This window comes from Meleagris gallopavo, chromosome 5 (genome assembly GCF_000146605.3).
Source record: "Meleagris gallopavo isolate NT-WF06-2002-E0010 breed Aviagen turkey brand Nicholas breeding stock chromosome 5, Turkey_5.1, whole genome shotgun sequence".
NCBI classification, from domain to species: Eukaryota; Metazoa; Chordata; class Aves; order Galliformes; family Phasianidae; genus Meleagris; species Meleagris gallopavo.
In genome coordinates, this window is record NC_015015.2 from 21256545 (window position 1) to 21278772 (window position 22228).

Below are 22228 nucleotides of genomic sequence, written 5' to 3' on the forward strand. Positions count from 1 at the left end.
CCCGGGGGCTGCGAACGGGTGCTCTCTCCCGGGCCCTGTTTGCTCGTCTGTGCTGATGGGAACCGCTCGGACCGCGTGCCCTGCCGGCGGGCGCCTCCCGGAGCTGGGGGTGCGGTGTGGGGCATCGCGCTGTGGGAATCGCGGGGCCGCAGGAGGGGATGTGCTCCTCTCTGGACGGGCCTTCTCGGCGCTTCAGCTCTCGGGGCGGCACGTGCTGACAGGTGGTAAATAAAGATGTAGGCCAAGTGCGGTGTGTCTTCTGTGGCCACCCTTCTTCTGTGAAGAAGTTGGGTTGGTTTCACGTGCTGGAGTCCACGCGTCTGTTCAAGTTGTATGCTGGACATTTGAGTTCTTAACAGAGAAGCTGTTGCTGTCTTGCAAATAAATAAATAACACTGGTCTCAAATGCTCAGAAATGCTTTTGCAGACTGGAGCTGCAATTTCTACGCCCCTTTAGACAAACATTCCATAGCAGAGCCTGCCCTGATAGTACTGATCTTGCTGCCCTCTAAAGCTGTCAGCTTCTCACCCTGCTGTATTGATTCCGTAGTCGCTTCAGAACCTGAAAACAGGAGGAGTTGGTCTAGCGCTAGCATAGATAAGGCAAGCAAGAGCGATGGTGGAGCAACGACTGCAACTTGTGTAGCATCTACAGAGCGTGCATCTACAGCTCTACTTGAGTGCTGGTTGGTGGTGACACCAAAGTTGTCTGCCTTTGCTTCGTCCCCTGGGGAGCTGTGCGCAGCAGGGACATGCACGTGTAAGGGTGAAAACTGTGCAGCGGGGCTGTTCCTGACGTGAGATTTCAAGGATGAGTGTGTGTTGAGTGAGGCCCTTGTTGGTTAAATGCTTGACAGCTTCCGTTAGGGAGCTGGGCTGATTGAATCAAAGGAGTAGGAGCCTTTTTCATGTGCTGACACAGAAAATGGAAAGAGTAAGGCTAGAAAGAAAAGAGGCAAACTGCTTGGAGTAAAGGCAGCAGTAAATGTTAACTCCAGGATATCATGATGGAAGGTAATCTGTGTTGAAGTAAGTACTACTTAGCAACAGTTGTTAGAGGTGATGTCTGGAAAATGATTGTAGAAAACACTAGATGTTTCCTAAAGAGAGCTGCTTATTGTATAAATACGTTCTATTGGTGTAGGATGTTGTCTTCAGAAAATGGTTTGTGAAGTGTCATTGCCAACTTTGTTGGTAAAAGCATAGGCTGTCAGTTTCGGCAATGTTTATGTTCTCCTTTGAGGTCCTAAACTCTAATCTGTTTGCTGTGGAAATAATCTTCCAGTTGTGAAATTAGTTCTAGCCCATCCAGTATTGTCTTCCCAAGCCCGCAGAAGTTGGTGTGGCTTTATGTTTACTCACTGCTAAGATTCATCAGCCCCAGAGCAATGCTTTAATAATAAATTATTTGTCATAGACTACAAAGACAGTACTTCAGCTTCAGAAATAATTGTTTTGAATTACTGCTTCTGTCACCTGAACAGTCTGTGAGCAGAGTTTACTCACTGCAAACTGTGAGTTTATTTGTGAGCCGTTACTTCTTTGTGATTACCTGTGTGGCTTTTGGACTTTCTCCACAAGTTTGAGCTTGGTGCCTGCTCTGTGTGTGTCCGCTGCTTTTAGTGCATTCTGTGGCACCTAGGGATAGTGAAACAGAGTTGAACAGTCTCACTAAAAGCATCAGCCGTGATATATCTCCTTTATAACATGTATGGTTGCAAATGTCTTGAAAGATAAAAGGGAAGCAAGATGAACTGCTCCAGCACTGATTGCACTAGACTCTCTAGTGGCATTTGGCTTTCGGGGTTAATGCTATGCAATGTAATTAGGGTTTTCTAAATTTTTACCTGATCTAAATATCACAGACCCAAAGGTAATGTATTTGATCTTGTTCACATCAAATGATGGTATTTACTACTTAGGGCTTTCAAAATGCCTTTGTAACATTCAGCTGTATTAAAACTCCCAGTATATGCATATTTATGAAACCTGAGTAGACTTTGTTTCCCAGTTAGTGGGGATAATCCCGTTCCACTCAAATATCGCAGGGAAGGTGCGCGTGCGCTGACCTGGATAGGTAGAACTAATTATGGCTTTTTAAAAGCAGCGTGTGTTTTTTCCCACCAGGAGCTCTTGTCATTGGCCAAACGGAAACGCAGTGACTCTGAGGAAAAGGAGCCACCAGTGAGCAAACCTACAGCATCTTCGGACTCCGAGACATCGGACAGCGATGATGAGGTGAGTTTGTCATGTTAGCAGTGAACTTCTGATGGGTTATTTGTCTGACTCTACCTCTGCAGTAGAAGTATTTGTCACATGGTGTATTTAGCTTGCTTATACTGTCGAGTGGGATAGGCTGTCAGTGGAACTGATGGAGAACCATTTAGCCCAGAGGATGTGTACTCAGAAAGTCTTATCTTTTTTGTAAGTATCAAGCTTGGAGTAACTGTACACAAAATAGTGTGAATGTGGTAAAGTTGGCTGCTTGTTTAATCCCATGTTCATCTGGTATGAATGTTTCTGATGTGTCTCCTTAAATCTAGTGTTTTTGCTGTGTAATGTTTGTGGCTGATGTGATAATGAAGTAGCTGAAGCTGGACTCTGAATTCAGGGGGGTGAGGTGTTCAGCTTTGGGAGACAGTTTCCTCAGAGAAGAGGGCTAAAGCAGGTAGGACTGATTCACAGCAGAACTGTCCTATTTTGCTGCTTTGATTCTCTAGTAACTCTACAGTGAAATACTTTGACCATTTGAATGTGCAGCAGGGTCTGGTTTTGGTGGCCGTTCTGAAGAAAGGAAGGCAGGCTAGAGTTTAGAATTACTTTGGTTTAGGGTTTTGACAAACTCTTGTATAGCAGTGCTATAGGCAGGTCTGCTACGTGTCTTTTTATTATCTGGTGCTACATTCTAGAGCTGAGGAAAAGTCTGTGCTTTATTACGCAAGTGGAAATTGAAATTGATTTATTAAAACAGAGGATCTGACAAATGGGTCACTGAGTTATTTAAATAAGAACATTTTCTTGAAGGGTTAAAAACATCTTTGCAAGCTTTCTGTATTATGGCAGGTCTCTTATTACATCTGTCCTTAACAATGAAGGAAGGAACTGTTCTGCTTTCCCCCCCTCTCAATAGAATGGGAAGGATTATTCACTATGACAGCTTGCAGGATCAACCAGTGATGAACTATTAACTGTTTAGCATTTGGGATTCTGGAAGTTATTCCAGTGCATGTTAAGAGTGCACACACACTAGTATGTTTAGTGGTGTAGATTCTTGCTGGACTTTTTTTTTTAATAAGTATGGTTGGGACTCTGTTTCAAGCATTTATTAAAAAAAAAACAAACAACAACAACAACAAAAAAACACCACAGCAAATTGGTTGCTATTATTGTTACTATCAAATAAGGACTGAGAAAATTGTGAATGGACTAAATGTTAGCCATCTTACTGAGCTACCACTCAACCTGTTGCTTTGAGTATTCTGAACTCATGGCACACAGCAATATTTATCCCATGCTGCTGGGTGAACAGTTCATCTGGAAATGTAAGCATGTTTGAAGAGCACCTTAATTATAAAGTCTTCTCCCGCATGTTTATCTCTGAAAATAGAATAAATGCTATTATTCAATTTTTTTCAGTGTAACTACATGTAAGCTTTACCTTTCCATTAAATGTGGAGTACAGCAGTGCATTCCTAGCAGTGCAGGGAAAACAAATGTTTTTGAAGTCTGTCTTTTTTGATACGCACAGACCTTACAGATGCAGTAGTAACTCTCTTGTCCCTTGTGCAACTGGAATTTTCGAATCTGTGTAACATTTCTTCCCAATACTGTTCTTCTGACTTCCATGCAGCAGGAGGAAAAGGTTTAGAGAAGTGGTACTTAGGACACGCTTCTATTCCTGTGCCTGAAGTATGCATTCTGAACTGCTTCTCGTAGCAGGGTGAGACAGGCCAGCTTACAACAGTTCTGCTTTAGCCAGTCACTCTGTTGTGTGCATCCCTGGACTTCACTACTTAATGTTCCTGCTTAAACAGCCTTGGTCTTGCTTAGTGCTCTTGTGGTTGCTCTGGAGTTTGCTCAGGCTTGGGGGTTAGGAGGAGGGGTCTAGAAGCTGAAACCATTTTGCTTGACTTCCTGGAAGATGAGGACTTTGAGGCAGCAGCATGGAAATTGTTGCTGTGGGTAAATGTGCTTAAGCCTACATCCTTTGTGGTTCCTGGCTAGCCCTAAATGTTCCGGGATAGTTGATACATTGCATATATACAGGAAAGGTGCCTCAATCTCTGCTTTGGAGGCTTAATGCCACATTCTACTTTTCCATAGGGAAGTAAATTTGGAGAACATGGGGCAGAGAAAGATGATGCATTTTTGCAATTAAGGGATAAGAGCTTGTACAAATCACACAATGTGTATAGTGGTGCCCAAGTGATTTTATGAGATCTTTATCACCTATGTATTGTATGTTTCAGTGAGAGTGCACTTCTGTGAAAGCTCTCAGCCACATTGGATGTTCATTGTGTGTGAATAGTGGGGTCTATAATTTCTTAAGGACCTGTGTTGTCTTAATCAGATTATCTAGCCAAGAGCCTGAGGGTGAGCTATAAATGATGAAGTAGGAGAGATGCACTGAATCGTATTCTGGTGGGTCTGCCAAATATACATGGCTGAGCTGGCTGAACTGCTGTTTAGACTACAGATGAACAGCAATGCCCACAAAGCTTTGTGCTAGCAAGTACCACCACCTTCTCAAAGAGATGCAGTAAGCTGGACGCAGGTTTAAGGGCAGTTTCTGTATCTGTGGAGCAATATGTGGCCATGACCATTAATGAGCTCACATCCCAGACTGTTATTAACCTGTTGTATGTTTGCTAGTAGTCAGTTGCTTTTGGGGCTACTGCGTTAGAAGTACATGTTGGCCTGGTTGTGGATTGAAGGTGTTGTGTAGATGGTGTTGTGGTAGGTTCACTCCAGGTTTTTGCTCTTCCTTTTATCCTGGCGTTGTCGCTCATGGATAATTCTCTCTGCTGTGCTTGGATGACTCCTGGAACAGCTTCACTAACATCAGTTTAGTTTAGACAAAAAGCAGCAATGCTCCTGAAGGGTGTGATAGCAATGCTTGTATAAGACGGCACCTTTTTACACTCATTCTAATGCATTGAAGGGTTTGCTTGTGCCTTTTAGCAGCTGTAGGGTGTTAATAGAAGATACTTCAGGGCATGGAAATTTAGGTTGTGAATGTTTGTTACCAGACTGGAATTCACTGAGGATTTGTTTTTTGGCCTTTATAGGCAGATTTTGTAGGAGGAGACAAAATCTTCAGCCATGCTAAGGGCTGTGGAACAGAGGAAAAGGTAAAGCAGAGTTCATGCAGGCAGTAAGTCAATTCTGAATAGCGCTCTGCTTGGAAGGGTTTGTACTGCTGTTACTAGGAAAGGACTTGAAAGTTTAAATCTCCTTACTGTGTTTAAAGTTCAAGAGCTTTGGTAAATCACAGATAAGCAGAAAACTGCATGTGTTCCTTCTGTTTTGGGGTATCTTGTGGGTTTGTAGAGATTACTGTGTTAAATGTCTTCCCTGTGTGCTTTTGTTTCATAACGCTGCTTGACTATGCCTGTTAGACTGAACGTATTCTGTGAGGCCTTTGCCATACTTCTTCAAACTTAAAGAATTTTAAACAGTGGGTTTTAATTTGCCTCTACATAGCTGTATGCTTGCTAATTCGGGTTTCTGTAGAGACAATTTCCTTCAGCTGTTAACACAGAATAGTAGAGATATCCTTAAGGAAGATAAAGGTGGCTGCTAGAATGGTAGCACACACCCCAGGTATGCAAATGTCAACCTGAGTTGTGCAGGCTAATTGTATGGAGGCTAACATGCACAAAGAAGTGATGTAGACCAGCTGGGAACAAAGCAGATACAAAGTTTAGTTGGTGAGTAACTTTAAATTGGAGGCTAGCATGGGAATAACCTACAAGGGACACAGATTTCAGAGCATGAGAATCTGCAAGAGGTCCAAATTGTGGAGTACAGTGCTTCCTAAGAACTGGTATCTGCCATTCCTATGTTGTCTCTCTGCAGGTCTCAGTGTTTTTCAGTACAGTGACTTCTAAAAATAACTCCAGAGCAAATGTTAATTTGCAGCTTACTGACTGAAATTAAACTTACTAAATGTATTCTTTTTTCTTAGTTACTTTTTTTGTGAGCTGATTTGAGTGAGATTCAGACAATAGGGGAGGACAGGTGGATTTTGGCCTTCATTCAGCTAGTTCCTGAAAAAAGCCTCTTCCATGACTTTAGAAAGTCTTTCCTTTGCCTGCTCCTCCCCTTTCCGTTTTGGTGTTTATACTTCAAGTCTCCTCTTGGCCTGAAATGACCCCTTAAGTTTTCTAATTGCTAGACAGTAGTCACTGTGTAGGTGTTTGAGGCTCTCTGAATGATGGGTACAGATCCTGAAAGACAGGAGAAGTAACAAGGGATTTTTATTCATTATTTAGTTGTGAGGGTGGTGGTAGAGATCATCGTCATCTTGAAAAACCCTAAAGGCTATAAATCCTGCCATTTATTAATGTCCATGCTACCTGCTGTTGTCTTCTGTCTGAAACTGCAATTTGTCTTGCGTGGAGAACTGCCTTTTTTTTGTCAGTGGCGTTAATGGAGGTGAACGATTGGCACTAACCCAGCTTACAAAGTGTCGTACAGCCATGCCTGTGAACCTGCCTGCCACACTGGTAAAAATCTGCACCAGTGGAGGTGAGCCACTGTTGCCACTGCTGAAGCACACTACTGACTGCCTCACTGTGTCGCATCCGTACTGCCATACTTCCAAGGTCTGCCTCTGATGGTGTGGGTCAGCATCATGAAACAGGCAGCAGTACTCTTGAAGCTGTCCTGGTACTTGAGCACTGAAGATGTTGCGTTGTCATGGCATGTAAGTTCATCCAGGCTAGAAAAAGAACACGTTGGTGAGGGTCCTGATCTGCTTTGAATTGTGACTTGTAATTTGCCCTTTGTTTGTTTGTTTTTAATTATAAAAAAATATATATAGACTTGTTCAGAAGGGGAGGATATGGCAAGGATGGGCTGGTAAACTTAGTTTTACAACTGCCCAATTTGATGTAAAAAGCAAGAAGAATAGCTAATTGCAAAAAGAAAAACTGAATGGCTAATATGTTTGGGTACTGTGTGAATAGGCTAATGGCTATTTGAGTAGCACTAGCAAGAATTCTACTTCATTCTGTACAGTCACAGCTCACTTTTTTTCTCTTCTTGAGCTCTTCATCTCTCTGTTTGAAGTATGGTCCAGGTTTCCTGGACTATAAATGATTTTCTTCAATCATTTTGTTTGGTTGCTTTTTTTAGAAGCTGACTTCTAAATCTGGCTGACTTTAAGGACACTTTGTGTTGGCAGTCCATTCTGGATACTGTATCTTCGCTTGGGCTTCTTGGGGAAATATGTAAGCAATTAGCACTGTGAACCTCTGAAGCAGGAGGGAAAATTGAAATATTTTCTGTCTACTTCCTGTGACTGAACCATAAAGTTCTATCGTTCAATATTACTAAAAATTGAGCAGAAAGCAATGTTACAGCACACTACTTCATGGGTTTATTAACTTGCTACATCTGGAACCGTGGAGGGTTTTCAGGTGGTAGCCAAGGAGGCAGGGGCTGCGCAGAGCAGGCTTTATAGCTTTATTGTATGGGAAGTTTTGACCAGCGCTGCCTGCTTTGAGCAAGGAAAGGGGAAACTGGAGGAGCTGCAGTGAAGGACAGGTTTTTGGAAGCTATGGTTCTATGTCTGAGATGGAGGGAAGGGAAGCAAGACTAACAAATTCTGGTGACTGTATCTGAATGTATGTTTTTACTTAACGTTAGCTGTGAACATGTGTTTGCCTTTCTGATCTCTGCAGATGTGCTGGAATAGGAGGAAGGGGCTGGAGACTTCAGTTTGGGCTGTGAGTTGCCAAGCATTTCACGGCTTTTTTATTTCTTTTTCTTGGGCATGGATGACCAGGATAATTAGTGGCAATACTGGTAAAGCACAGCAGCACTGTGACACTGAACAAGTAGAGCTTCAATATGGGAGCCGGTAAAGTTGTAAACACAAGTTCAGGCTGATATAAAATCAGATGCTTTCTGTGCAGCTTCTCACCTGTCCTGTGATGCAAAACAGATTGAGGGATGGATTGCAATCCAAGGCTCACCACTAGGTAGCTGTTCTTACATCTCAGAAAAGAGAATTCCTGCCTGACCTTTGACAGATAAATTTGAATGCGTCGCTGACAGTTAAAGTGATGTTGAAGTCAACACTAGTGTGGAAGGTACAAGGATGGTTGTGACTTTTATCAAAAGGTAGGAAATTTTAAGGATATTGATAGACGAGGTAGTAGTTTCTGACTACTTGGTTGAATTCCATTTGGAGAATCTTGGTTTTTGAAACACTCCAAAGATGTGGAAGTGGAAGTCAGATTTGATGAAGAAGCCTGAAATGTGTGTACACTGAAGATTAAATGTAAATACATATAAACATACTTATGAATATATATAATTTAGTTGAAATAAAACCTATAATCTTCAATAGAAGATCTCAGTTATGCGAAACAATGCTTGCTTTTGTCATTGCTTGCTTCCTTTTTGAGGGGAATAGGTGGCATGCTTGAGCGTTGATGTGCGTGAGTGGTGAGGGCAGTATACAGCTATGAATTTATATATATTTATATATATATTTATTGAGAAACAAACTATTTTACTTCTGAAGAGAGAATCTAGAGAAATTCTAGGAGATGTAGCATGTTGCAAAACACTGTAAAGCCTTAAAATCTTCTACAGACCATCCTTGTCAATTCTGTTCCCTTCTGGCTTTACCACGTGGTTGGGACTGGGAAAAAATGTGACTAGTAAGAAGTCACACTAAGGTAAATACTGTCTCTTCTCCCGAGAGTCTAGTGCTTCAAGTTGATGCTCATGTATATGTGGTGGCATAGATCCCAAACTTGGAAAGTGAAGATACGGTGCTAAGACAAAGTTAAAATTAAGCCTAGACTTTTTTTTTCTTTTGTGATTCTGATGTGGTTCTGACTTGTGGACTATACGTAAGGTGCAGAAGGTGGCACTACTGTCTAAGAAGGAGTATGCTGTTGGTTTGTTGGCATAAAAATGCGGTACTGCGAACTCTTGGCAAAACTGAGATTTCTATAAACCTCAGGAAATGAGTGTTCCTTTATGAAATCTAAAATTTGTTCTTGAACAAACTAGTTTCAGAGATGCATCTGTTGCTTCTTCTGTTTAATAGTAGTAAGCTGATGATGACCTTTACAAATACACCTGGACACCTGTTACTTAAATTGTTTTCTTAGGCATCTATCTTCAGTAATTTTTCCCCTGTGTACATTAGACTGAACTCTGAAGTGTTCATCCTATTTTAAAGGAGTGTTCTGTCAACTGTTAGGTTGAAATGATAACTTTTTTCCTTTAATAAGTGAAAGTAAAAAGCTACCATAAAATGCTTTCATTTACTGAGTTACCTACTGATATTTTTTTTCCCTCTTCCCACCCACCCTTTGTATGATTGATTTGTTGCTGTCAGATACTGGACTTTTTCCCAGTCATTTTCCCTCTTGTGTTTTGAGGAGGGATGCAGAAGGGAGGAGCAGTGTTCCTGCGTTGTGATCCCTTTCTTGTTTGTTTTTTCTTTTCCTTGCAGTGGACTGTTGGAGGTTCTAAAAACAAAAAAAAGGGAAAGGCGGGTAAGGCAGAGAAGAAAGGAGCCATGAAGAAACAGATGAACAAAGCTGCCTCTTCAGGCAGCTCAGATAAAGACAGCTCAGCTGAGAGCTCAGCACCTGAAGAGGGTAAGAGAATACCTGTCCATCTCCATACAGCATGTACTTACAGCAGAATGCCAAGTGAAGTTACATCTTTGGGTATAGTGTAAAGTAAAGCTAAATGGTGATGTTAAAGACTTCTTGAGAGAGCTTTTTTCTATGTTACTGGCAGACTGAATGACTTGAACTTGCCATGGCTCCAGGCATGTATTTTTAATGTAATTGAACATAGTGTGGCTATGGCATTCCACTGGAAATGCACCACTCAATATTGCTTCAGTTGAAGAATGTGTGACGTAATTATTTGACTTTCTCCTGGAAAGCACTCTTCTTCCTTCCACCTGTACTGTGGGTAGCATTTACTTTTATTCCAACTGGTGTATTTTGCCTTCACAGAATTATTGTGACAACAAAGAAAATGAATGTAACATTAAATAATTAAGGAGGAACTTTTTTACTGTGAGAGTGATGGAGCACTGGAATAGGCTGCCCACAGAGGTTGCAGAGTCTCCTTCTTTGGAGATATTCAACATCTGTCTGGATACTTACCTGTGCAACTGCTGTAGGGAGTCTGCTTTATCAGAGGGTTGGATTCAATGATCTCTGGAGGTCCCTTCCAACTCCTACAATTCTGTGATTCTGTAATGCAAGCAGGAGCTTATCTTACGTGTTTGCCCTGAATCAGATCTTTTGCACATTTACACTTAAATTTGTCACGATTTTAATTCTTCAACTTTGTCAGGTGTTTGTTTGTTTGTTTGTTTTTTTAACATTACTATTGAATGTTTCTACGCTGGGCAGACTTCTTGTGTTCTTTCCTGTTTTTATCATGTCTATGAGGGTTTGCAGGTGATTAGTTAATATAAACTGGAGTTATAACTAAAAAATCAAAGTTAAGAAAGCATTTGAAGAAACTTACAGATCTAGGTATGTTAAGCACAGTGGAAACAGTCCAAAGCATGAAGTGACTGAACCTGTACCTATAAGCACATACAAACCAAGGCTTGTAAGTAAGTGAGTAAGGTTGCAAAGCTGGAAATTTCCAGAAATACTGAGGATTGACTGACAGTGGAATAAAGATTTCTAGTATCTGTTTGCTTTTGGATTTTGGTGTAATTGATTGATTAGGTGAGATAATCACAGCATTGGATCAAGTTCAAAGGTAGTGTTACCTAATATCGTTGGGGATTCAGTTGTTCCCTAAGCCCAGGTGTAATTGGGGGGTACTTATTACTGTAATGGAGCTCACTTTGCAACTTTGACAGTTACAAGGGTAGTGTGCTTTAATTCCATCTTGTGATGTAGCAGTGCCTACAGTTGCAGTCTTCAAAAGACAATTTTTGATTACTTCGTTTGCTACAGTAAGGAATATTGATGTGGTTCATAGGGGCATTTGGGGTGTGAACACACACAGGTGTTATGGATGTCCAGGAAACTTCTAAGTAACGTAAGCATGTAGGCATAGAAATCTAACCTTAAGACCCAAACAGTAATCAGAAGGGCTCCTAAGATTTTCTTGTTCTGCAAAGAATTTTTATCTGTAACGCATCTTGTTCATACGCAGTACTACTCGTTCCATCATTTTTTGCAGTATGTATCTTCCTCTATTAAAATATTTAGTGGGTTTTGTTTTTATTACACTTTATTATTATATATACTTTCATATATATGCCCTCTGCTAACACACTACACTGAAGTGGTTGGGCTTTGCCCCAGCTGAATTTTACTGCCTTGTGATTTTGTTTTAGGAGAAGTGTCTGACTCGGAAAGCAACAGCTCCTCATCTAGCTCAGATTCAGATTCTTCATCTGAAGATGAGGAATTCCATGATGGCTATGGAGAAGATCTTATGGGAGATGAAGAAGACCGGGCTCGACTGGAACAAATGACAGAAAAGGAGAGAGAACAGGAGCTGTTTAATCGGATAGAGAAGAGAGAAGTGCTAAAGAGAAGGTAAATTTAGACTGTTGATATTTGATAGCGTGTTTATACAGGCTGTTGTGTAAACAGCGCTGAGTTAAATCCTCTGCAGTGCACCGTTCAGTTAAACTGTTAAAATGAAATCCTACACCTAAACAGTGACGTATAACATATCCTACGTATTTCATATTGTGTGAAATGTTTATTTTCTCATTTATATGAAGTAAACTTTATGTAACTTAAGTTGCTGTTTCTGTGACTTGCAGGTAACTTACGTTATTTGTTTAAAACACTGAATAATAATAATAATTTTAAAAAAATGAGGAGAGGGAATAAAGGAGAAAAACGGAGTAAACAGCTAGACAGTCCAGCAGATTGCAAGTGATTAAGTCTAACTCTTGCATAGGATCAAACTGAAAAGCAGAGAACACTTCTGCGTTCACATAAAATTGTTATTCCCTCTGTTATTTTTCATAGATACCATTGTACAGGAAACTGAGATCAAAGTGTCCCGTGTTTTAGGATTAATATTCTCCAGCTTGATCTTTCTTTACAGATATTTTTTCTGTATTCTTAATTTGGACTTTTCTGTGTGGAGGCTGTGTTGACTGTGCTCTCATGTCTGAGGTCTAGGCATTTAGCACTCTAAAGCAGGTTAAGTTTCATGATAGATTTTTGTGTGAATTGTCCTTAAAGCTTGTTTAAAGCATATAGCAGAAATTCTGCATGTTCTTGAAAAAGGTTGGTTTCTGCAAGTTTCATAGCTGCTGAATGTGTGTGGTTATCCATGTGTGCTTCTTTAAGCAGTAGATGACAGCCATTAGGATTACTTCTTCATATGTCTCTCCTGTATTGACTGTCATATGCTGCTACTTTGGAAAATGACAAAGTATAAAGTTCCTTAGAGCTTCGTCAAATCTTTCAAAAAGCAATAGTGAAGCACAGAGCAGAGTTACAGTGGGTGTAAAGCTTGCTGGGGGCTTAGTAGAAGGGAGGGGTGTTGAGATATAGATGAGTGGTTTTGGACATATCATTTTCCAGGGTTCATTTGTGGATTTCTGCCTTAGCTGTTCTGGTTTTATTCGTTGCTGTAATGCTTTACTGTCAGGCAGCTTCCTTGTAGGCTGTTCACTTGTTTTCTCCACATATGTAACAAAAGATTGGTGTATGTGGGGCATGTTTTCTTCATTTTCTTCCCTCTTCAGTGACTTTTTTATTGTTTGCTGAGAAATTCCACTAGAGGATGGACACTATTGTATGAATCAAATCAATACAATCAGCTTAGTTATCCAAGGCATAACTAGAGCACTGACTGAAGTGCTTCTTAATACTACTTGCTGTGTCTTTTCTTGTCCGCTGCCCTCCTCAAACAGATCGAAATGGGAGAAAGATTAGGCTTAGATCAGGTAGAAGGCCATCGTTTTTCTGGATTTCATTCACAGTTGTTTTTTTTTTTTAAGTGAATATTTTTCTTTTAAAGTAATCACATGAAAATACTTGATACAAACTAGCAAAAGAATTTAAGCTCGAGTTTCTGATACAATCCTAAACAAGTTTGTCCTGTTCTGTTCTGTGGAAAGGGTTAGCAGGTAGGGCTAAGAGGTGGTTTGTGGGAGGGATAGTTATTTAACTTCTTGTGGTAAGTTGAATGGTTCAAAATGTTGTCTCTATGTATCTTTTGCTAAATCTTTGGAGATTACAGCAGACATGGCATGTGACACAACGCCTGTGTCCTGTGTGTTATGCTTTGTTTTAAAGGTGAAACATGGCACATGGATAATTCATTTTAAATTTCAGTTGCTGGAAGCTTTTGCTTGTTAATCCACATGCACACTTTGCTAAAGCGGTGACCAGTATATGCTGCAGTGGAATCTGCCACAGGATGGTTCCAGCAGAATTGACTTTTCTGAGTACAGTGGCTAAAAATGAGATTTCAGGATAACATGTTTAGGGAAGGTCAAAATAGAAGCATGTAAATCACAAAAAATGCCTGAGTCTGATGGAATGTGCTGTAGCAGGTGACTTGCTGTGAGTTCAGGTAGACAGGTTGAGTTTCAGCAGAAGAAGTTAGCATGGTGGTGGCTCAAAAGAACCAAGTTTTTTTGCTGTTAAGGTTCAAATCATGTGTAAAAGCTAATTTTATTTTTATAGCTGAAGGCAGCATGCAATGGTCGCTATTCTGGCAAAAATTAAGCTGAAGTAAGGATAGGGTTCTTGGGAGAAACTATTAGCATGTGGTCTCCCCACCCCTTTAGGCTAGCTCTCATCTTCTGTAAGCCTGAACTTTATTGTGCTCAGCTTCTCCTTGTCTTGTTTTTCTTGGGGAATAGAGAGGATGGGAATGGGGCAAGACCCACCAGTGTTGTGGGGCAGAGCTAAGGGGTTAACTGTCTTAGGCCAAGCAGTGCAAATGTTTCTTGAAGTTTACTGACCAGTTAAATTGAGATAGCAATGTAATGGTACTTTGCTCACTTCAGAAGGGAGCGTTCTCTCATGCACTTTTTCTTTCAAATATCTAATAGATTTGAAATCAAGAAAAAACTGAAAACAGCAAAAAAGAAAGAAAAGAAAGAGAAAAAGAAAAAGCAAGAGGAAGAGCAGGAAAAGAAAAAACTCACACAGATCCAAGAATCCCAGGTAGGAAATGAAATGTGTCTTACTAACAAATTCTTTTTTCCTTGGCAACAGGAGATGGGATGCTGTTTCTCCCTGCCCCTGACATTTTTCCCTTAAAAATGTCAAACAGCACAGTAAGCAGGTCAAGATTTGCTTCATTTCTATGCTCAAGCTATCTTTAGCCTTTCAGTTCATTTAAAAAGAGGTTGACATCTTTGGCCTGCTGAGGGGTGCGCTGATAATTCTTTTCAATGAAAAACGCAAAATAAAGAACGAGTTGTGGCTACATATAGAGTTCCTGTGACAAGGCTTGTCATTCAATCTGGAATTCTCATATGCTGCCTTCTTACAAATGAAAGTTTGAGAGTGCCAGAAGCTACTCAGCTTTTTTAATTGTGTGTGAAGGAATAGCTTGAATTCTAGAAGAGACACAAGTCTTTTTTTTTTGTCTTTTTTTTTCTATCTCTAGGAGGAAGAGGGCAATGCCATTTCTTGTGTGTGTAAGTGAAGTCTGTGGAACTGAATTATAGTTTCAAATGGCTGAATTGTTAGGTTGAGAGCCTGCCTTTAATTTAGAAGTCTGGACAGTTAGCTTCCCAGAATGTGATGAAATTAATCTTGCTTAACTTACCATCTGTGAACTAGTTGTTTGTTTACTCTTGTAGTTGCTTGCCTCCTCAGTGCAGTACAGAAGGATGTATTCAGAGGGGGCAATTCAGCCTACATTATTTTTTTAGTGAAATAGATGTTTACCACCTACATCAAGTTGGGTGAGATGAATTTTCCCTCAGGCCCACGTGAAATTGGTTGAGTTCCCCCTGCCCGTCTCAATTCCACATATGTACCTGCATATGAATGTACTTATACATACAGTCCATATATAATATGTATGTCGAGTGTGCTCATGCACGCATACATACACGTACATAAAAGTGTAGCCTTCCAGAAATGACTGACTGACTTCAAATGACTACGTGTTACAGAAACCGCATTCTAACGTTACTTAGTATTCTACTTAGAACCTTAATAAGAATTAGAAGACTTCCAATATTTTGGATTTGTATTCCTATTGCAGACTTTACACTTAACTTCATATCTGATTTCAGTAATTTAACAGCTCTCCTTGCTGCTGAAGGAAAATGATTGTTTTGGCCATAGACGTAGTCTTTGAGACTAATATTTATCCCTTTTTTTTTTTTCTTCATGACTTGTTAGTTACAGAATTTTAGTTTGGTTTTATTCCTCTAGTCTTTTTTTATCTTTATGTGGAGCTTGAGATTGATGGCAGAAATGCTGAAGAATAAATGTGTTAATCATTCTTGATACAAAGTACAAAAATCCTTTATTTTTATAAATTTACACTTCCCTAGACTATGCAAGAACAAACTTAAAAACAAAACAAAACACAAGTAACCTGATTATTTTAAAATTGAATTTGTTAATATTTTCCATTTGAAGAGTTTTTGGTCTGCAAACCATTGTTTTCGTTTTCATTTTTGAATTGCTCCCCAGTGCTGAGGGACTTTCTGTGCATATTTTTAGGTCACGTCACATAACAAAGAGCGACGATCAAAGCGGGATGAGAAATTAGACAAGAAATCTCAGGCAATGGAGGAACTAAAAGCAGAAAGAGAGAAAAGGAAGAACAGAACAGGTATGAAGACTTTGTTGTTTGTTCTGTGCTTTTTTTTGCTTTCTGCGAGTGCTTCTGCATGTTTCTAATTAATGCAACAGTCCTACGCTTTGGATGAATGATCTGTCTGCGTCTTCCTTGGTCTTTTGACCAGTATAATCACCTAGAAAATTATTTGATACTTCTTGACTCTTTATATTTCTATTCCCCCATAAGGAATGATCTGAAAACAGAGCAAATTTCCCTGATATTTTACTGAATGCCACTTACAAAGTAATGTCTAATTCATGTATTTGAGTCTGTTACTTCATCTCTGGATCGTCCAAACCATGTTTATTGTACTTGTGCTATCTTGTCTGCATTTGCTAGTTTCTTCACTGGCAAGTCATCTTGTCCTTCTTGCCCTGAACTTTTAATGCACTACTTTTTTGTTTTTCTGGTGGGTTTTAATTGTGGCTCACTCCAAATGTGAGATTATTTTTTTTTTCCCATGCAAAATAAGAATAAGTTGTCTGACTGTGATAGTTTTAACTTGTATATCTAGTTATTATGCTTATCTTTTATGGCTAGATGCAGTCAAGTTGGGAAGCTGAAGATAGCTACAGTGGAGATCTAAGTTGGCAATTAAATTACTTTGATTTCTCAGTTTAAATATATACAATGGAGTGTTTAGTTTGCTGGTAGATTTAAACATGTGGTACTTCTATCTGATATAGATAACAGCTTTCTGATTATGCTGGGTTTTTTGGTGTTTTTTTTTTTAACAGTGAGATTTCAGCATTAAAAAATAAGACTTTATCCAAAAAAAAAAAAAAAACCCAACGCACAAAAAACACAGCTTTCTTTTTTTCTCTCTCCTCCAGCTGAATTGCTTGCAAAAAAACAGCCGTTAAAGACTAGTGAAGTATACTCTGATGATGAAGAGGAGGAAGAGGATGATAAGTCTAGTGAGAAAAGTGATCGCTCATCCAGATCGTCATCCTCAGATGAAGAGGAAGAGTAAGTAGTAAACACAGGACTACGATTATTGTGTGATGAAAAACACAGGTAATCATGTTATGTAGATATGTTTCTGTTTTAGAGAATTATTTGGGGACAGATGAGTGTGTCTAGGTGTTGTCTTAATCCCAATTTACACAGTTTAGATTTTATATAGTTCAGCTGCTGCGGAACCTTTGCATATTAGCTAGGGAGAGAGATGTGCTGGCTTGGTGCACAAGTCTTTCTGCTTTGTGGTAGCAAAGGTAATGGGTAACATCCCTAGTTAGTGGGACTTTGCATTACACCTTTCTCATGAATGTTAAATTTACATATCTACAGTCAGCTAGTATATTAATCTTCTTTTTTTTTCCTTTTTACTAGTAATTTAAATATTTGGAACTTCTACTGCACCTTGCTCTGATGATTATATCTCTTATTTTGTTCATTTTCCTTCTCACCTTTCCCACCTCAGGAAAGAGGAAATTCCTCCTAAATCTCAGCCAGTGTCTTTGCCCGAAGAACTGAACCGAGTACGGTTATCGCGGCACAAGCTGGAACGCTGGTGTCATATGCCTTTCTTTGCCAAGACAGTCACTGGTTGCTTTGTCCGTATTGGCATTGGGAATCATAATAGCAAACCTGTTTATCGGGTGAGTTTAGTTCCAAGGGTTTTAGCTCTTTTTGTAGTGCTGTAATACAATATTTGCAGCTTAGTACTTCTGAGGTATCTGTGATAGGGTGATTAATGTAAAAAGATATTTTCTAGACAGAAAATGTAGTTGCTGCCAAAGAAATGGAGAAGACTACTTTTAAGGTAAATACTGTGTGTTCAGATAGGTAAAGATGTGGAAACATTTAAATCAAGCTGACTGATGACATGATACACACAGGTTTGTAGATGTGTGTATGTATGTATACAGTGTGGTGTGTGTGTGTGTGTGTGTGTGTATTATGAGGGAAGGAGCACTAATGAAGCGTATTCTAGCTTTGGTTCATGCTGTCTTGTCTCTTCACTTGTGTAAGAAACCCAAGCTCAGGATACTCTGACAGGGTAAGGATGAGTAAGAGTTGCTCCTTCTTCTGGAAATGTTCCCCAGTTACTGCATGATCTCAGTTCTCACATTACAAACTGTTTCTAGTACAGCAGTGTGCTTTAGAAGAGAAGATGATTTTGAACACAGTTCTGTATTTCTATCGCTGCTGTAACTACCGCCATAGGGAGTAATAATACTGTCTAAAATTGCATTAAAATGGTCCCAGGGGGGGCTGTGTTTAGTATGTGGACAGCTATGGTGTCATTTGGGAAATTCAATTAACCCTAGTTTAATTTAATGTAAGGGAAATAGGAAGGTGTGCATCGTTTGGCTCGGAGGTAGACTAAGAAGATAACAACAACCAAAAAATCCTTCTTGCCAATTTGAAGGTGATACATGGTGCAATGAATTCAGTACCTGATAATGGCTGCTCAAGAGTCCTGCTTGCTTTGGTCTGGTTAGAATTGTTAATTAGACTAAGGTTTTTGATATCTAGTGAAAAGACTTAAAGATGCCAGATATGTTACGGGAACACACACAAGAACCTATGCATTTGCATCCATCTTTTGTTTCTTTTGTGTACAGGTTGCTGAAATAACTGGTGTGGTAGAGACTGCAAAGGTTTACCAACTCGGCGGTACCCGGACAAACAAAGGACTGCAGTTGCGGTAAGATACAAAAATAACCCTCATCAGGTTCATGAATCAAAGTTGTTTTTATACCATGTAATGTTCCCTGCAGAGGGATGACAAGAGCTCTTCTGTAGTTTTTTCCACAGTTGCTATAATCAAGTGTTGAGATAATCAAGTGTATTAAAGGCATGCGTGATGAGGTCTGGTTATGTGTTACAACATCAACAGTAATCTGGAGGGAAGAAGTTGAATGTAGTTTTAGATTTCTCGCTTGTCTTTACAGCCCTTCAAGGATCATGTGAAGGTTAAGAGTTACATTATAAAACATCCTGGTGAGATAGGTCAAGAAGAAATTCATCATTTGGAAGAAATGGGAAAGTATGTGGAGAATAGATGTGGGTGAAAATATGGAGTAACAGCAGAAAAAAATAGGTCTTACCTGCATCCACTGTGATCTGAAGTAGCATAAGAAGCTACTGTATAAGAGAACTCTGTGTTTTGATTGAAACGTATGTTATGGCAACTAATTTTAGTAGTGGTTAGTAGCAGGTCTCCACAGAATGTAATCTTCAAGGCTTATTGACTCTTGACTAACTAATGAATGAGAAATTAAACTGCAGCTGTCTTCTGCACTTGGTACAGTTCAGTACAACTTACAGATTACTTCTGCTGGTCCAAATGTGAAAGAGCTTTCTGTTTCCAAAGATCATGCCTGGGTCACCAAATAGGGTATTTGAAGTTTAGGTGTGAGATAAGTCTGTTTCCTTTTTCTGCTGAGGAAACTACTGTTCCCTACAGACATGTCATCAAGGATTCCTTTGCACTGTTTGTTGGTACTAGAAGCTGACTGAAGCTCCTGAGCTGTGGCTGATCTTACTGAAGTTAGGAATAAATAGTACGTGAGCCAAAAGAGTAGCCTTAAGTGTCTGTTTTGGGGTTTTATGAGTCAGTTTATTACCTACTAGTAAAAGATTACAGCTCTGTACCTTCACAAAGGGACGTTACATTTTTCTTCTTGCAGGCATGGCAGCGATCAGCGTGTGTTTCGTTTGGAGTTTGTCTCAAATCAGGAATTTACTGAAAGTGAGTTTATGAAGTGGAAGGAAGCGGTAAGTTTGCCAGACTTTAATTTCTTCTCAGCAGCCTTCTACAGCTGGTATTCTAAGTGAAAAATGAACTTTCTATTTCATTTAGATGTTTTCTGCTGGGATGCAGTTACCCACATTAGATGAGATAAACAAGAAGGAAGTGTCCATCAAAGAAGCTCTCAACTACAAGTTTAACGATCAGGATATTGAGGAGGTAAACAGCGTGTTATTGTGAGGCTGTGGCAGTACTTAAAAGCGGAGTAGCAGATCAGCCTTTACAAAGCAAAATGATCATGGTGTCACCTTCCTAAAAAGAAAATGAGATTTTATAACTGGATAGAGTATCTTGGTGATTCAGCTGTTTGGTTCACATTCCTGCTTTACTTCATCTTTGTTCTTTGTTACCTCCTCTTGAACTTGTGTTGCAGGGCTTTGAACTCCTAATCAGAGTATGGAAACATAACTCTTAAGTTATAAAAAGCTAACAGCATGGTGATAGATGCATTTATTACAGTTCCTACAGCCTAATATTTGCTTCATACTGACCAAATGTGATTAGCATGAGATTTTTGTAGGTTGTTAAGTGAGGGGAATGGAACTGTAAATCATTACCAAGTCACAAAATAAAAAATGCAGCAGAAAAAGAGCATGAGTAAAATATTGTGGCAGTAAGTATGTTTCTTAGGTGATACTGATCTACTGCTTCTAGAGTACAAGTATTAAAGTAGACATTGCATACCTGCGTATCTTTGCTGTTTCTTCTGGTTTTACAGATTGTGAAAGAGAAGGAAAGGTTCAGAAAAGCCCCTCCAAATTATGCTATGAAGAAAACTCAGCTGTTAAAGGAGAAGGTGAGAGATGAGACGATGCCTGCAAGCTTAGTACAGTCTTTGATTTTGAAGAACTGGAGCTCCTCTGGATTTTGGCAGTAATCAGCTGAAAGCTCAACTTTAAGTATACAGCTAAGAGGTGGATCTCAAGATTCATTACTGAGTTCAGAATACTTAAGTAACCCAGCTTAAGCTATTGCATTCTTTCACTGAAGGCAATTGCCAACAATTCTAGCTGTCTCTCATTGTGTCCTTTGAAGTTCTCAAACTGTTCAGCTTTAGAAACTAGTTTTCCTTTTATTTTTTTGCAAGCTACTCCTTAGTAACACTTGACAATTGTTTTCAAAGCTAGTGTTAAATTGCCTTTTGCTTGAGGGTAACAGGTTTTTACTTTGGTAAAGCCAACAGTTTGTGTTGAAAAGAATACATTGCTGAAACACGTACTTGCTACTAAATTGTTTCACGTGTACACTTCCTGAAATGCATAGATTTAACAGTGCTGAGAAGCCAAAGCCCAGAAGACAAGTAAACAAAGAGTCTTAAGAATCTCAGAAGACAAAGATAGAAAATGTTGTTTTTGTTTGGTGCAGCCCTTTCTCAGGATATTTGTGTTGCATACAGAGTAAAACCTAAGAGTTTATATTAATCATAAGTTCTACATTCTTCTGCTAAACTGCAGTGTTTGGTCGTCATTTTTTAGTATATTTTAGTATATTTTTTAGTGTGAATATATAAATCTTTAGCTTTATGGTGCAGATGGGTGCAATTCCTTTTTGTTACCACCAGATGGCATAATAAGCTGTTCTTCTTCGTTCTGCCCTCCAACTTGCTAAAATAAGTGGGAGCTCACAATTGCAGAAATAATCAGTCTTTTCTTGAGCTGGCAAATAAAAATACTAAAACTTACTCAGATGTGTAGCTTAAATCATGTAACTTAAATCAACTAGCTGACTGGTCCTATTAGTGCTGAGACTGGTGTTCCTAAGTAGTCTTTAGTTCACAGAATTTTTCAGAATGAGAAATCCAGTTTTGTTTTAAGCTGCAAAGGGGAGTTTAGCTCTCTGCTGTGTTCTTATTATATGTGGTTAGGATATTTGCAACTGAATAGGGTTTGCTGGCTCATTATTTGGTCTATCCCTCATTTCTTTGACTGGTTCTGTGGTTTGTTTTTTGTTTTTTTTAAAAGTAGTGCTTAATAAGTTATTGTTTGGTTGAAGGCCATGGCTGAGGACTTGGGGGACCAAGATAAGGCCAAACAGATTCAAGATCAGCTTAATGAACTTGAGGAGAGAGCAGAGGCCCTGGATCGCCAACGAACAAAAAACATTTCTGCCATCAGGTAGGAAACTGATACTGGGCACTTTCTGTATTTCGGTTGATGCTATTTTAGGAAGAGTGATGAAATCAATTAAATCAGCAGCGTTTTAACTGTAAGGCTTTGTTTCTTTGTTGTATGGATTGCATAGTGATGGTTCTGCTAATATTCGCCTCCCTCCACTTCCTTGTATGTGTCATTCAGTTAAAAATGTCAAAAGTAGAAACTCTTTAACCCTGGTAGCAGTTGCATTCCAATAAGAGTAATCTGTGGTCAGATGAAGATGCAAAATGCTGACAGGCTTTTTATTGTGTAAGAGTTAATAAATGACAGTCATTTTCTTTATCCCTCCCTTCTT

The 22228-nt window shown here is 39.5% G+C and overlaps 1 protein-coding gene across 1 annotated transcript; it reads left to right on the forward strand.

Moving 5' to 3' along the window:
- Window positions 1–2103: 2103 nt before the first annotated feature.
- On the forward strand, window positions 2104–22098 carry LOC100541862 (RNA polymerase-associated protein RTF1 homolog). Its single transcript, XM_010711317.3, has 12 exons — window positions 2104–2238; window positions 9701–9848; window positions 11570–11774; window positions 14264–14378; window positions 15900–16011; window positions 16854–16989; window positions 17444–17621; window positions 18591–18673; window positions 19659–19746; window positions 19832–19939; window positions 20499–20576; window positions 21773–22098. Exons 2-12 carry the CDS (start codon window positions 9767–9769, stop codon window positions 21896–21898), a joined length of 1311 nt encoding a protein of 436 aa, XP_010709619.1. The 5' UTR covers window positions 2104–2238; window positions 9701–9766; the 3' UTR covers window positions 21899–22098.
- Window positions 22099–22228: the final 130 nt, after the last annotated feature.

Excerpts from the sequence above, each read along its gene's own strand:
- LOC100541862 (XM_010711317.3), top strand. The coding sequence starts at position 9,767 with ATGAAGAAACAGATGAACAAAGCTGCCTCTTCAGGCAGCTCAGATAAA. Across the intron at positions 19,940-20,498 it reads ACGATCAGGATATTGAGGAG|ATTGTGAAAGAGAAGGAAAG; the intron begins GTAAACAGCGTG and ends CTGGTTTTACAG. Across the intron at positions 20,577-21,772 it reads CTCAGCTGTTAAAGGAGAAG|GCCATGGCTGAGGACTTGGG; the intron begins GTGAGAGATGAG and ends GTTTGGTTGAAG.